Raw genomic sequence first — 15,613 nt, forward strand, 5'->3', positions numbered from 1 at the left:
GGGTTGGGAATGGCCCTTTCCTAAAACCCTGGAGAGCTGCTGCCGGTCAGAAAAGGCAGTCCTGAGCCGGATGCACCCAACGGCTTGGGCTCCTCCTCTGTCTCTGCTCATTGCAGCAGCTGGTACTACGATGTTAACATACCCAGGGCTGGGAGCGAAAGAAGCAATGGTTTGCCTAGGCCAACTTCAATGAGTTCAAGGCAGAGATTTGAAGCAGCGACTTCTTTGTTCACATGCCTGACCCGCTTTCTGTATTCGCAGACCTAGTGAGTAACCAGAGTGCAGAAGGCCTCCTGGAGGACTGCGACCTCTTTGGGCCAGCAAGAGACGACGTGCTCGCCATGGCGGTCAAGATGGCAAATGTCCTGGATGAGCCGGGTCAGGACTTGGAGGCTGACTTTCCCAAAAGTAAGTGCCAAGGCAAACTCGAGCTGTTAGGCATTTGCTGGTGCAGGTGGTGTGGGGGATGCAGCACTGGTCTCTTCTGTGCTCTGGCAGGTGCCAGTTTGGTGGTAAGAAGGGTTGCTTGTGTCATGCTTGTCTCAGATCCTTCCAGGGCGCCCCTAGGGCAGCCGTGGGGAACCTTTGCATTTCAGGTAGCGCTGAGCTGAGCATGACCAATACTGGCTGTCTGGCATTTTCAGTTATGTAATATGTTGCAAGGGCCCTCAGTTTCATCTCTGCCTCCTCAGCTGGGAAGAGTGGCTGGGTAACAGGTGCAGGGCTTTCTGTGTGGTGGTTCCACCCTCATTTCCCAATATCCCTTTTGGGGAAGCTCCTCCCTGCCCCTTCTCCCTGTTTTCAAAGGGCACTGTGGTCATTGGCCACGCTTGCTGGGGATGATGAGCATTGTAGACTCTCAGAATTGTAGAGTTGGAAGGGACCCCAAGCATCCATGACAGATGGCCATACAACTTATTCTTAAAAGCCAGCAACAAGTGGGAGGCTGCAGGTTCCCCACACCTCTCCAGGGGCTGCTGAAGGAGCCCTAGGAAGCCCATTGGAAAGAAGCTGTCTCATTGGCTCGCTCTCCCTCTGCAAGGAGTGGGGGTTTGTTCTCTGCAGGCTTGGTCCTGGAAGGTTATTGTGTGTATCTGCTTGGGGGCAGGGGAGCTCCATAACTGACCCACTTCCCATACTGCTTCATTCCCTACCTAGACCCATTGGACATTAACCCCAGTGTGGATTTCCTCTTTGACTGTGGCCTTGTGGGCCCAGATGACGTCTCTGCTGACCAAGACTTGCCTCGGAGCATGCGCAAGGTGAGTCTGCTCCTCAAAGCCCCCACTCGCCTCATTTCATCTAATGTTGGCTGATTGATTGGATTCGGGGTTGAGTAGCCCTGTGACAAGTCTCCCATTCTGGGCTCAGAGCAGCCAGCCCTTCCTTCAGCAGAATGGAACCATTAGGCATAGCATCGCCATTTGGAGGAAGGGTTGCAGCTCAGTGGAGGGTCATGCATCTCCAGGTAGGACTTTGGAAAAGGCCCTGGCTTGATACCCTGGAGGGCCGCTGCCATTCACACAATGCTGAGCTTGTTGGGCCAACAGTCTGATTTGGGATAAGGCAACTTCCCATGCTCTGTTAAAGTTAGGATACCCAGCGTGGTGCCTTCCAGATGACTATGACTACAACTCCCAGCATCCCAAACAGCTTGGGCTACAGTCAAGGGGGCAATGGGAGCTGCATTCCAACAACAGCTGGAGGGCACCATGTACAAGTCAGTTGTTCACAAATGCATTCTCCCCAAAGGTTTTTTAATCGTAAAGGAATGGGATGATCATCAGGGGGAGGGAGGGAACTGGTGTGAGGGGCCCACTGCAGAAAAGCTTAAACTAATGCAGATATTTCCAACCCTTTTGGGTCCACAGCTCCCTTGACCAACTACATTCTTTCTGTAGCCCCCCTGTGGGGCTCAGGAGCCCAGTTATGCTATCCCTTTCCTGCAGAGCTGGCAGCTCTTCACCCCTTTTTAAACGCCCTCCCTGGTGGGGTGTGCCCTCAGCCTCCTCTCTTCTCCCCTCTTCTAGGAAGTCTTCTGGGCTGCCAGCTCCTGGTCTCTGAGCCCCCCCCCCCCGCCCCAAAGAGAGGTGCCTCTGCGATGGCTCAATGGCACTTTCTCACCCAGGCTCCGTTGGGCCGGCCCTCAATTAAATATAGTGCCACCACCTCACAGTACACCAATTACACAAATTTCTACAATTTACCCCAGATTATCTAGTGGGGGACTTGTGTGAGGGAAAACTTAATGATTTAGAGCAGGGGTCAGCAAACGTTTTCAGCAGGAAGCCGGTCCACTGTCCCTCAAGCCTTGTGGGGGGCCAGACTATATTTTGGAAAAAGAAAAAAAATGAACAAATTCCTATGCCCCACAAATAACCCCAAGATGCATTTTTAATAAAAGGACACATTCTACTCATGTAAAAACACACTGATTCCCGGACTGTCTGCGGGCCGGATTTAGAAGGCAGTTGGGCTGGATCTGGACCCCGGGCCTTAGTTTGCCTACCCATGATTTAGAGTCTCAGGTAGGAGTTGATCAAACACAAAAAGTTTTATTAAGTTTATGACACAAAGTTGGTCAGGAAACGAGTTCTTTCAGGTAGAATTCAACTTAGTTACTTTAACTATACGATGTCTCAGGCTTAAATGCAGTATTATAGGTACAACTGTTCTTACATTTCAGTTACTAAACATCAGTTGGCACACTTCAGGTAGATAAATATTCAGGTTTCCAGAAGAGATGATAAAATATTCAAATCAGTGTCTGTCACTTAGATAATACAATACCTTCAACACTATACCACTTCCTTCACAGCTTAATCCTTTGGTTCATGAGCAAGGGGCATTTTTCCTCAGTTACCCCCTCTTAACAACCCCACGCCTGAGGTATTATAAATGGTATTACAGACCCAGGGGATCCCCTCTCCCCTTGTCACTGGGTTGGGGCTCTTCTAGGTACTGAACTCTCCCCTCCTGGCTAGACTGACACCCAGGGAGCCTGAATTCCCACAGGATCTGTCTCTCCTGGCTCAGACTCAGCCCTCCCAGCATACTCCTGTCTGGATACCTTCCCCAGATCCTCTGCCTGGTCTCCCTGTCCCAGCTGCTCTCTTCCTACGGATAGGCTCCTCAGTGTATCTCCTCCTTCCCCCAGGACCTGAAACCTGTCTAATCTCTCCAAACCAATCATATCCCTCCCCCGGAACTCTGGCCAATCAGACGACCTTTTGCTGGCAGGAAAAAAACAACACTTGGTGACTCAAACTGCCCAGCAAACAAACTTTTCTGTCATACCTCTTCACACTGTCCCACAGGGCCCTGTGAAGCACCCCCTAACCAGCCCCAGAGGCACCATTTGCCTGGGGAGTTCATAGTCAGGGCTGCTGCAACAAAGAGCTCTGAGATGTGAAAAGGCACCAGAGGAAGGGAGGGAAGGAAAGAAAGAGGGACAGAGGCCAGTGTTGCCTGCGGCACCCCTGACCATCATTCAAGGCACCCCAGGGGGCCATGGCACACAGGCTGAAAACCACTGCACCCAAGGTAAAGGAATCCAAGGGTGTGAGATGGAAATGGTGAACTGTGTGGACTACCCTCCTTCCTCAAGCAAATGTCATGCAAAGCAGATTCTGGCTTCGGCTCCCCACCCCAATTTAATGTGGATGCCCTTCTCCCTTGCTGACAATTGTCTTACAAGACAGGCCTTCCTCTCCTCCTCCCTTCCTCCCCACCTCCCCCAGGGCCCGAAGCGCCTGGTTCTCTCAGAGAGCTGTTCGCGGGACTCCATGAGCAGCCAGCCCAGCTGTACAGCCCTCAACTACTCCTATGGTGTGAACGCCTGGAAGAGCTGGGTGCAGGCCAAGTATGCTGGCGGCGAGACCAGCAAGGGCGACGAGCTGCGCTTTGGCCGTAAGTCTGCGCCGGGTGGAGGGGCAGTTGCAGTTCTAGGAGATGGGGATGCTGGAGTCAAGGAGGGAGGGAAGAGGAGGAGGAGGAGAAGGAAGGTGTGCCCCCCCCGGCACTCAGAGGGTGTTTTCTTGGTTGTTCCTCCACCCTCAGAGACTTGAGTTGGGAGGTTGTGGCCTCTAAGTTGTGGAACTCCCCACAGAGGTGCACTCCTGACACCTTTGTTGCATTGCTTATAGAAAACGCCGAAGACGTACTCTTTGCCCTGGCTTTTGACGCCAGAGGTGCATATTTTAGGGCTTCCCATTAGTTTTGTGGTTGTAAGTTTGTTTTATGTTGCTTTTATTAGTTTTGTTTTAGTGCTGTAGCCCAACTTGGGGACCTTAGTTGATGACGGTGATAATGATGATGATGATCACTCTGCTCTGTTGCTGTCCTGCAGCCAAACCCATGCGGATCAAAGAGGACATTCTGGCTTGCACAGCGGCAGAACTGAATTACGGTCTGGCCCAGTTTGTGAAGGAGATCACTCGTCCCAATGGCGAGCGCTATGAGCCTGACAGCATCTATTACCTCTGCCTTGGGATACAGCAGGTAAGGAGACCCCCCCACCCTCTCCCAAATCTTACCTTCTTTCCATATGCCCAGAAGCAATTGGACCAGCATCCTGCTGCCAAAACACCTGTTGGCTGGCAAGAGAGCTTTCTCTGGGACTGACACATAAGGCTATTGTGTAGGAGGCCGTGATGCTTTTGAATACCTGTTGCTGGAAACCACAGGAGGGGAGAGTGCTCGAATGGGAAAAATTCATGGAGGAGGGAGCTATTGGTGGCTACTAACCACCATGGCTCGGCTCTACCTTCACAGCTGGAGACGGGAATGCTTCTGAATACAGTGGTGCCTCGCTAGATGAAAAGAATTCGTTCCGCGATTCTCTTTGTCTAGCGGTTTTTTCGTCTTGCGAAGCAAGCCCATTAGCGGATTAGCGCTAGAGCTGTCAAGCGGCTTCCAGCGATCAGCTGTTAAGCGGCTTATCAGCGGAACAGCTGATAAGCGGCTTAGGAAAAGGGCGAAAAAGGCAAAAAAAACCCCGCCGGGGGACACAAGACTTTTTCGTCTTGCGAAGCAACCCCATAGGGGAATTCGTTTTGCGAAGCGCCTCCAAAACGGAAAACCCTTTCGTCTAGCGGGCTTTTCGTCTTGCGGGGCACCACTGTACCAGCTGCTGGAAACCACATTAAGGGAGAGAGCTCCTGTGGTCTAATCCTGCTTCCTGGCTTCCCACAGGCATCTGGTTGGCCACTGTGAGAACAGGATGGCATTGGCCTGATCCAGCAGGCTCTTATTAGGTTCACACGTTCTTGCCAGCCTAGCAAGTGTTCTGTATGGACCTGGGGGGGGGGGGGGAGGTAATGAGAGTGTGCATGGGAGAGAGCAGGTTTTGCAGTTTCCTACTTGACTTTGTGCTTCCCATCTCCCCCTTTCAGTACCTGCTGGAGAACAACCGCATGGTGAACATTTTCACGGACCTCTATTACCTGACCTTTGTGCAGGAGCTCAACAGGTTGCTCAGCGGCTGGCAGCCCACCATCCTGCCCAACAGTACGTGCCTTGGGGAGGGGGCCAGAGGGAGGGAAATAAGAGATGTGTTTTCCTCTTCCCTCGGCATCCTGGGAGAAGTTTCCAGATTCTGGGAAAGGGATATATATCGGGCTGTCCAATTTTCAGCGGGTAGCACTAGAGCAGGGAATGGGCTCTTGCCTTCCTGCTTCACTTTGGGGCTTTTCTTGGGACACCCTCCCAGGCACCTAATGGATCTTTTGAGGCTCTGATCTGGACTTAATGCTCATAGTCACTGTCAAGCAAAAGGGCCAAGTTCAGAGGCTTCCATGTCAGGCTTTGGGCATTTATTTCTTGGTGTCCTCCCCCCACAACAATCACAGTTTGTGGAAGCAGTTTAAATATTTATTACCCACCCTTCACCCCAAGGTCCTGGGGTGGGTTACAGCATTAAAACACAATATTGAAAGCAACTTGTAACAATAAATGTTAGGTAGGTCCTAAAACCACATGTCAGAAGCCTAGGGTAAAGGGGTGTCCCTTAAGCATTCTCCAAAAGCTGTCTGATGAAGGCACCAGATGCACCTTTGTGGGGAGGGAGTTCCACAGGCCGCTACCCCTTAAGCCTCTGGGGGTGGAGGAACCACTGAGAGGACCTTCTCTGCCCATCTTAGCACCCAAGAGGGTCTGTGGTGCTTTGTGCATAGTATATTGACAGCTCCAGGTCTTTTCAGTGAACTGTTCAACAGTCTGTTTTCATAGCTATCCCAGGAAGCAGGGCTGTTTTTCACCCTCTTTTCTTCATTCTTAATTTTGGCCCAAGAAGGCGATGGCTGAGCCAGGATTTGAACCCAGGCCCAATCTTTTTGGTATAGCTGCCAAGCAAGCCCTTGCCAACTTGTCGCTCTCCAGATATTTTGGACTTGCTGGTGAGAGTTCCCAAACACCTGGAGGTCAACAGCTTACGGAAGGAAAGAGTTCAAAAATTATTAGACCAGGTGTTGAAAACCTTTAGCCCTCCAGATGCTGCTGAACTACAACTCCCATCATCACTGACCATTGGCAGATGGGAGTTGTAGTCAGAGAACCAAAGGTTCCCCATGCTTTCATGGGGCCAAGGAAGGAGAGCAAAGAAAAAATGCAGCAAACTTACAGAAAGATGAGGAATGGTTGAGGAAGTTGGCAGTGTTTAGCCTGGAGAAGAGAAGACCGAGGAGAGATAAGATAGCCATCTTCAAATAACTGAAGGGCTGCCACACGGCAGATGGAGCAAGCTTGTTTTCTCCTGCTCTGGAGGGTAGGACCTAAACCAATAGGTTCACGTTACAAGAAAAGGGATTCTGACTAAACATCAGGAAGAAACTTTGGGCACTAAGAGCTGTTTGACAGTGGAATGGACAGCCTCAGGTGATGATGGCATCGCTTTCATTGGAACGGAGTGGTGTGGTCGTCTGTCATGGATTATTTAGCTGTGATTCCTGCATTGCAGAGGGTTGGACTACATGGTGCCTTGGGAGCCCTTCAGTGCTATAAAAAAGATGGTCTGGAAGCCATAAACCAATTTCCTCCAAACTGGTGCCATGTCCGGTTGTTTTAGATTCCCCCCAGCCTGTGTTGGCTGGGGCTGATTGGAGTTGGAGTCTGAAACATCTAGGGGGTCTGGGTTGGGGAGGGCTGCACTAAATGATAGGTTCAGGCATGTAGTGCACAAAAAGAGCTAGAAAATATGCTGAAATGAATATATGTATATAACAAACACTTCTCCTCTCCAAAGTAACAATTGATGGGTTTCCCGTAATGGTTTCTTGCCAGCCGTGTGCTTGATTGTGCACACAGCAGAAAACGAGCAACTGAGTTTATTATACTAAGGCCAGTTCTAAATGCGTCAGACCTGAGAAAAGGAGGGGATCCCATGGCAACAGGCTACTTAGGTTTCCTGGTATTGCACCAGATGCAGCCTTCCTAGCCTCTTAGTGCAGCGCTCCTCAACCTGATGCTTTCTATATCTTTTAATTAAAATATATGTATATATAAATAAGCCACACCTTCAAACTGAACATCAAAAGGCAGTATGCAGCTTAAAAGCGCAGCAGTGTAATAATATTAAGAATGTCAGATATATCAATAAAAGCTCGTGGTAAAGAATGCCAGGTTTGAAAGGCCCATCTGAGTAAAACAGTTTGCAGAAACAATGGCTTCAAGGTACAAGGAAGGAGTTTCTGACTAAACACCAGGAAGAACTTTTTGATAGCAAGAGCTGTTTGAAATAGAACGGTCTCTCTCAGGAGGCTCCTTGAGGGTTTTTAAGCAGAGGTTGTCTGGCCACCTGTCATGGATGCTTTAGCTGAGATTCCTGCATTGCAGGGGGTTGGACTAGATGACCCTCAGGGTCCCTTCCAGTTCTGCAATTCTATGATGCCTACAAGTTGAGCTTGGATGACTCTTGCCAAACCTCTGTACGCAAGGAGTTCCACAGGGCAGGGCCAAGGGAACCTCAGGAGCATGTTGGACCACCCAGAGTTTCCCATCAGAAGGCTTAAGTGATCCAGGTGGGGCATAAGACATCAGGGGCTTCATAAAGCCCAATCGACTTGATCTGCAGCTCCCATGAGCCCTAGCCAGTGCATCAAAGCACAGTTCTTGGCTCTGTCTGTTGCCTTGTGGCTCACTATGCCTGTGACAGTGGTGGCTTGTCCTTTTGCAGACACCGTCTTCTCCCGCGTGGAAGAGGAGCACCTCTGGGAGTGCAAGCAGCTGGGCGTCTACTCCCCCTTCGTGCTCCTCAACACACTCATGTTCTTCAACACCAAGTTCTTTGGGCTCCAGACAGCTGAGGAGCACATGCAGCTCTCCTTCACCAATGTCGTGCGCCAGTCGCGCAAGTGCACCACAGCACGGGGCACCACCAAGGTGGTGAGCATCCGCTACTATGCTCCCGTGCGGCACCGGAAGGGGAGAGGTAGGGAATGCTTTCCGCCCACATCCATTTGCTGCCCATCCGTTTTGGGGATGCCCCTGTCCTGACTGCACCTCCACACTCTCCCTGCAGATGGTGGCCTGGGCAAGCGGAAGCGAGAGGAGGAAGCGCCTGTCTTGGAGCAGCGAGAGAACCGCATGAACCCTCTGCGCTGCCCGGTCAAGTTCTATGAGTTCTATCTCTCCAAATGGTGAGAGCCTTTTGCAGCAGCTGACTGCCAGCTGCTGGGAAACTGAAGGAGGGGTGAGGTGGCTCTTGTGCTCAGGCCTTGCTTGTGGGCTTTCTGTTAGGGTGTCTGGTTGGCCACTGCGAGAACAGAGGGCCCTTGGCCCATTCCGGCAACAAGGCCCATTTGATATTCAGTTGGTTCCTGAACGTTGTTGGCTGGGCTCATGGGTCCCCAGTATGATGGCAGTAGGCCATGGACCCCCGCAGAGGCTTTACCTGGTGCTTGGAGGGGCGTCCCTGACCCCAGTTTTCCTCTGCGGATATTAAGCTTGGGGAGGTTGACTGTTGCTCACTCCTCCAAAACTTGCACCCTCCAGAAAGATTGCACCATCCTCTCCCTCCCCCCCCCACAAAGACACCCATTAGGCTTAAGAAAAAGAAAAAGCCCCCTTTTGAAGCCTAAATGCGTTGGTGGGAACGAACTCCTAGTGGTGCAACAGTAAAGGTGCTAGCACATTTGCAAAGCTAAGCAGGGTCTGGTATGGTTTCAAATGGGATGGGGGACTGTGTGATGAGAATCCTGCATTGTAGGGCATTGAGGTAGATGGTCCTCAGGGTCCCTTCCAACTCTACAATGCCTCGTTTCTGTGTGCACAGAATGCACAGGGTCGCAGTGCGCACGATTGCAGCTCGTGCATGGTTGTGCTCATGACAGTTTCTCTGCATTGCCTCAGTACTCGAAGGACCCAGAAAGCTTGGCGACACCCCTCCCCCCCCCCCCGTTTTGCTGTTAGGTAGATGCCGATGGCAGGGGGAGGCTAGTGCTGTTGCTGCCAGCAGTGGTGGTAGTCATACGCAGTGGTGTTTTACCCATTCATTTTTTTAAATGGGCATCAAGGGCGGTGGTGGCAGCAGGATGCAGCAGGCATTGAGGCAGCCATTGTGAGGAGCAGGAGCAGGTGGTGTTGAAAGGTTTTGGCCAGAGCAGAAAGCCGCTGCTCTGCAGTACTTGCTCCTCAGTGCAACTTGGGGTCCCCTGTCTCTTGGTTCAGGGCTTATGTGCTGAACCTGAAGAGCGGGCAGTGGGGGACCAGGGAAGGGTGGGGTTCCCGCTTAGGCCAGAAGCCCCTTCTCTGTCCTCATTGCTTATCTCCTCTTGCCTTCCTTCCTTCCGGCTGCAGCCCTGAAAGCCTGCGAAACCGCAATGATGTCTTCTACCTGCAGCCTGAGAGGTCGTGCATCGCCGAGTCGCCGCTGTGGTACTCAGTCATCCCCATGGACAAAAGCATGCTCGAGAGCATGCTCAACCGCGTCCTGGCTGTGCGTGAGATCTACGAGGAGCACAGCCGCGGAGGCGGAGGCGGCCTGGATGACGAAATGGACTGAGCAGGTGGTGCCGGTCTTGCCAGAGGGAGATTGGGGCCCCCCAGTACTACTCCAGCCATCTAGTGGGTGACTGTGGGTGTGTGTGGCTTGTTGCCCCTTTCCTGCCTGGTTTGGTGGGCACATAGGGCTCTAGACACTCCCCACTAGGTGATCACTTTCCCTCTGACAAGGAGCCACCCCCACCCTCCCTCTCCTCCCACGCTGCCTAGGAGTGCCTGCTTGCCTGCCCCTTTCTCCTTGCTATGTGTTGGCTTGGGGGGAGTGTCACAGGTAGGCTCTTCACCTGGGGAGGGAAGGGTGCAGGGCGTGTCTTCGCTGTTGCAGGAGAGCTGGGCTCTGGGGGTGCAGACCCTGTGCCTGGTTGTGCTAATTGGGGCGGGGTGAATGAATTGGCTCCTTGCCGTGCACGTTCTCTTGCACGGGGTGGGGGATGGGGCTTCTACAGTTCTCCCCTTGCCCAGTAGATGGCAGTCCTCCCTCCCCCCCCCCCCGGTCCCCAACGGTTGAACACTCTGTTCTCTCTCGTATTGGGGGAGACTAGGCCCTAGCATTGCACCCTGAGCCGCCTTCTCCCCTGCTTCCTCGATGCTAGCTTGGCCGCCCACCCCACCACGCCCACTGCCCCATGAGGCAGAGGCTGCTCAGCATCCCACCAACCCTTTCCTCACCCATCTGTGTGTGTTGCGTTGAACTCTGAGCTATGGCTGGTGCTGGTGCTGGTGCTGTCTGTTGAGCCTGTATATATTGTTCTGGCCCAGCCCCTGTCTGTGTCCTTGTTGCCAGTGAGCCAGTCTGCGGGTCTCGTCGTCGTAGTGATGCCCAGGGCATTAGGACCTGCCCTCCCCGCGTCTCTCTGGAAACCATTCATTTCAAATAAAGGCACAAAAATTTGGCCGACTTGTCTCTCTTCATCTCTTATTCCAGGGCTGTGGTCCTTGTCTCTGTGCCCCCAAAATGTGGTGATGCACGAGAACAGGGTTGGAGGCCCCATGTCCCAGCGAGGTAATTTCCATTGGTGGGTGTGCATGTGGCAGCCAGCATGCCTTACCAACTTTTATGCCCTCAGGGGAAAACCTCCACCCCCTTTCCTGACTTGGCTGCTGTGGGTCCCATCGCATCAGCTCTCTGCTCCGACTGAGCCAGCCTTGAAGCGTGCTCTTTCCACTTCCTGGCCACTAAGGGGCAGCAGACACCAAGAGAATCTTCCAGAGCGCCTGGCCATTGTCCACATGCCCAGTGCTCTTCTCTGCTTGTGCAGCAGCTGCTCCCAAAAGGAGAAGTGGCTGAAGTCTCTGCTTCAGGCATTTGGGGCTGATGCCTTGGAGAAGAGGGTCTCGAGACTTAGCACCAGCCTGGGACTCTCCCTCAGATTCCCCCTTCTTCATTGGAAAGGGAGCTGTGAAGTCTCTGCTGCTTCTTCTAGCGTGGCAGAGTTGTTCTCTGATGAAAGAGCAGGCTTCGGAGGTAAAGGAGAGAGGCCTGAGGTTTCTTAATTCCTGAGCAGGCTACCTTTCCTCCAGCCCAGGAATTCTCTCTCTGATCAGGCATTGGGGTAGGGATTTTGACTTGGTGGTGCATCTAATGCCTGTGGGAACGCTTGGGTCTTGCTATCCAGTGTGAGGTTAGCAAAGTTCCTTGGCTAAACAGCCAGGTCACTGGACCTCCACTTGTTGCTTGATTTGCTGGACTTGCTCCCTCGCTTCTGCCCTCCGCCCCAAGCGGGGCTCTCGCTCACTCCCTCCGTCCGTGGACTGGCTTTCTCTGCAGGCTGCAGAGAGGGGCTGCTGGGAGGCGTAGCACTGGGGCAGTGAAGCAGGCGGTGGCTGGCAGGCTCTCCTTCTGGCTGCCCTTCTGGGCTGAGCTTGGGCTCATGACCTTGCCTGCACTTAGTGGTGGCCACGTGGTACATCTCCACCATGTTGAGCAGGAGGGAGAGGCAGGCGACGGCCAGCATGAAGAGGATGAAGATGGTTTTCTCGGTGGGCCGGGAGATGTAGCAGTTGACCGTGTTGGGGCAGGGCCAGCGGCTGCAGGTGTAGAGGGGCTTCAGCTCAAAGCCATACAGCACGTACTGGCCCAGGATGAATCCCACCTCAAAGAGAGCCTTGAAGACAACATTGCAGAAGTACGTTCGCAAGATGGCCCCTTGCAGGCGGATCCTTCCGCAGGCGTCCCGCACAGGGGCTGTGCCAGGCCTGGGCTGAGCTGCTGGGCTGCTGCTGACCTCCACCTGAACCCCCGGGGAGGCCCCCAGCTCTTTCTCTTCCATGCGCACCAAGTGCAGGATGTGGCCCAGGTAGATGAGGCTGGGCGTGGAGACGAAGATGATCTGCAGCACCCAGAAGCGGATGTGGGAGATGGGGAAGGTCTGGTCGTAGCAGACGCTCTGGCAGCCGGGCTGCTTGGTGTCGCAGGAGAAGTTGGACTGCTCGTCCCCCCACACCTTCTCTGCTGCTGCCCCCAGGACGAGGATGCGGAAGATGAAGAGGACAGTGAGCCAGACTTTGCCCACCACCGTGGAGTGCTCCTGTGCGCTCTCCAGCAGCCTCCCAAGCAGGTGCCAGTCGCCCATGGGTGCAAGGTGGGCTTGCCCTGCAAGAAAGGGAGGTTCAGACAATTGGGGTGGGGTGCTGGCACTGCTGCCTCTCTTCCTCTCCCTGCCAATGGGGAGGGAGGAGGGGCAGGACCTACCTGTGCCAAGCAGGCCGCCCTTTGATGTATGAGGAGTCATTGTGCTTTTGTTCTCGGGGTAGGGCCCATTGTGTGCATGTCACTTGAAAAGCCAGGCATTTAACTGGATAAATAGCTTAGTGCCCAGGAGTGGAGCTGAGCACCTGTTGCCTGCAAGGACAAGCCTTGGCCCCAAAGCACAGTTCTTCCCCTCAGATCTGGGCACAGCTGGGAGATGGCCAATACCCCCTTTCTGCCCCTCCAGACCTATAGTATGGCCACAGTAGGGGACCAAGATTACTATCGGCCCAAGCTGGTAAAGTTCATAGAACAGCAAGTTGCCCAAAGCAGCAAGTTCATAGAGCCAAGGTGGCTGCTGGGGGTGGGGTGGTAAGCCCTTCCAAAGTCAGACTCCACCCAGGTGCAGCAACACTCACCCTGTCTGCGTTCGGAGATCCTGGCATCAAAACACTTCACATCCTGGCCAGCATCCCGGGTGTTGTCAGCTCCCTTGGGTGTCAGCAGCTCCTCCTTCGAGCCACCTCTGAGCGCCTGTCCGGCTGTCTCTTCCGCCGGTGACCACAATGGAGCAACGATCTCTTCCTGGTGTCTCTCCTCCCTGGGCTGGGGCTTTGTTGCCATTGGGGCTTTGCTGCTCATTGGCTGTTTTCATGACTGACCTCTGCAGCATCCACTGGGGGGTCACTTCCAACACTCTTATTTTTGGACAGCACACTTGGTTAATTATAGCCCCTCCTGCAGGGCGAGTGTGAAGGGTGAGTGGGGTTATATTTAGGCAGGAGCTCTCTGGTGAGAGGGACCTTGGAATGACCTGCGGACGAGAGAGGCTATGCTCTGGGATGGTCGTTCTGCTTCCTCTAGCCAGTCACCACCTCATCGCCCTCGGAAGCCTCAGCATTCCTCCCTCTTGTGTCTGTAGCAGTGGTAGGGAGAAAGTCAACAAAAAGAAGGGAATATTTCCCCCCTGCATGTGCTACTAAAACTTTGGACCACCCGGTGAAGCTGAATGTTGGAAACCTTAACAAACAAAAGAAAGGACTTGTTTATGGTGTTCCCACCTGGTGATGGCCACCTACCTGGGTGGCTTTAGAAGATTAGACAAAATCATGGAGAACAAGGCTGTTGGTGGTCACTGACCCTGATTCCTGTGTTCTCCCTCTGCTTTGGAGATAGTAAACGAAAACCAGTTGCTGGGAATCCCAAGCAGAGAGAATTGTGTTGTGCTCATTTCCTAAGTGTGGGTTTCCCAGAGACATCTCCTTGGCCACTCTTGAGAACAGGATGATGGACTAGATGGGCCCCTTTGGCCTGATCCAGGAACCAGCATCATCTTGCATTCAGAATGTGACATTTTGGGGGATGCAGTGCCTCTTGTGCAGCTTCTTGCAACAAGCCAGTATGCTCCCAGCTCAAGAGAGCTGCTTCAGAAGTCAGGGAGAGCAGTGTGACAGGTTACCAACCTCCTTTGTGACCAGCCTCCTTGCCCACATCCCAGTCCAGTGGTCACTGGAGCAGGTGGTACGCAGTGGCTTATGTTGGGGAGGGGAAATAAATACATCTTGTGTTCTTGCACAGTGCATTTTCCTGTGCAGTGTACAAGCCAGTGTGTTGTGTGGTTTGAGTGCTGGACTAGGACCTTGGGAGGCCAGGGTTTTAATCTCCTCTGAAGCTCCCTAGGCGACATTGAACCACTCACTGCCTCTCAACCCTAACCCACCTCACAGGGTTGTTGTGGGGATTAATTGAGGGGGGGTAACCATGTCCTTGAGCTCTCTGAAGGAAAGGTGAGATGTAAATGCAATGCAATGCAACCAATCAATAAAACCACTCAGTGTTTATCAGGGACCACTTGAGGTGAAGAGGAACAAAACATTTTCAAGGTGAGCACAGCACAAGGTTCATCTGCCATGTGGACCTTAGCAATTTACCCTGCACACTTACATACCAGTAAGATAAGCAGGTGGTGTCAGAAGGCTAGGCTTCACTTTATGCATTTTAAAGTAAAAAAAAAAAAAGTCAACTGCATCATACTGAGTCAGGTCTTTGGTCCATGTAGCTCAGTATTGACAACACTGGCTCTCCAGGGTTTGGATTAGTGAGTAGGGAGACAGTCCAAGTTCTGATCTGGAGGTGCCATTGGGTTTGAACCTGGGACCTTCCGCATGCAATGCAGATGCTCTGCCTCAGACCTGCCTTTTTGTTTTCAGTTTTCTAAAACTAGATACCTGCATCTGTTTAGTATAAGCCAAGGTTAATTCATTTAAAAGTAGGAACATTTTAAAAATAATTGCAAGTGTGAGCTGGGGATTTTGGGGAGAGCAGTGCACGGACGGGAACAACCTGTCCTCGGGCAGCTTTTCCTCATCCAGGCTGAAAAACCTGCAGGGATTTCCCTCGGATCTTGTTCTTTGAAAGAAAAAAGGGTACTTGTGGATGAAGCACAGCTTCCAAACCTCCCCACCCACCCTGTCCCTCTGGCCTGAGCAGAGCAGCCTTCCTGTCAGCAATGTCCTTCATGCAGCAAGTTTTGATAGGCTATGTTCTTATCTTCACTGTTGGAGGCAGTATGCTCCGAAATCCCCACTGCTGAAAACTGCAGGGAGGGAAAGGTTGCTGTTGGATCAGGTCCTGCAGGCAGCCTTCCCACCTGGTTGGCAACTCTGCCGGATTAGATGGGCCACCAACCTGATCCAGCAGGGCTGTCCTTTCGTTCTTCAACCTCAAGTCTCCAGAGGTGGCTGTTCCCAGCCAGTGGTCATCTTGGACACTCAAGGTTGAAGAACACCAAAATAGACTATGTAAGAGCCCTGCATGAAAACTTGCAGCAGTGTGGCCGTTGAGGATTAGTGCCCTTCCTGAGCTCCCGATGAGAAGTGGTTACTCAATAGTCAGTACATGGGGCTACTCTCAATTTTGGGATGAAGC

At 52.7% G+C, this 15,613-nt stretch overlaps 2 protein-coding genes across 13 annotated transcripts in view; one reads left to right on the forward strand and one right to left on the reverse strand.

Moving 5' to 3' along the window:
• The window catches only part of ZMYM3 (zinc finger MYM-type containing 3), a 30,029-nt gene extending 19,140 nt beyond the window's left edge, over positions 1-10,889 (forward strand). For all 12 annotated transcript variants that reach the window (XM_083722700.1, XM_083722694.1, XM_083722697.1 and 9 more), the window contains 8 exons: positions 262-408; positions 1,159-1,262; positions 3,741-3,909; positions 4,349-4,500; positions 5,394-5,508; positions 8,171-8,425; positions 8,516-8,633; positions 9,793-10,889. In XM_083722700.1, the coding sequence (XP_083578826.1) occupies positions 262-408; positions 1,159-1,262; positions 3,741-3,909; positions 4,349-4,500; positions 5,394-5,508; positions 8,171-8,425; positions 8,516-8,633; positions 9,793-9,997 (1,265 nt within the window). In that variant the 3' untranslated portion in view covers positions 9,998-10,889. The remainder of the gene's footprint in view (positions 1-261; positions 409-1,158; positions 1,263-3,740; positions 3,910-4,348; positions 4,501-5,393; positions 5,509-8,170; positions 8,426-8,515; positions 8,634-9,792) is intronic.
• A 156-nt stretch (positions 10,890-11,045) lies between these two features.
• On the reverse strand, positions 11,046-15,148 carry LOC310836967 (gap junction Cx32.2 protein-like). The gene is made up of 2 exons (XM_083723026.1): positions 13,105-15,148; positions 11,046-12,589 (listed from the first exon to the last, which is right to left on the reverse strand). The coding sequence occupies exons 1-2, from the start codon at positions 13,325-13,327 to the stop codon at positions 11,637-11,639; spliced, it is 1,176 nt and encodes a 391-aa protein (XP_083579152.1). The 5' UTR covers positions 13,328-15,148; the 3' UTR covers positions 11,046-11,636.
• Positions 15,149-15,613: the final 465 nt, after the last annotated feature.

Source organism: Podarcis gaigeae (genome assembly GCF_964106915.1).
Source record: "Podarcis gaigeae genome assembly, chromosome: Z".
NCBI lineage: Eukaryota > Metazoa > Chordata > Lepidosauria > Squamata > Lacertidae > Podarcis > Podarcis gaigeae.

Excerpts from the sequence above, each read along its gene's own strand:
- LOC310836967 (XM_083723026.1), bottom strand. The coding sequence starts at position 13,327 with ATGAGCAGCAAAGCCCCAATGGCAACAAAGCCCCAGCCCAGGGAGGAG. Across the intron at positions 12,590-13,104 it reads GATCTCCGAACGCAGACAGG|GGCAAGCCCACCTTGCACCC; the intron begins GTGAGTGTTGCT and ends CCTTTCTTGCAG.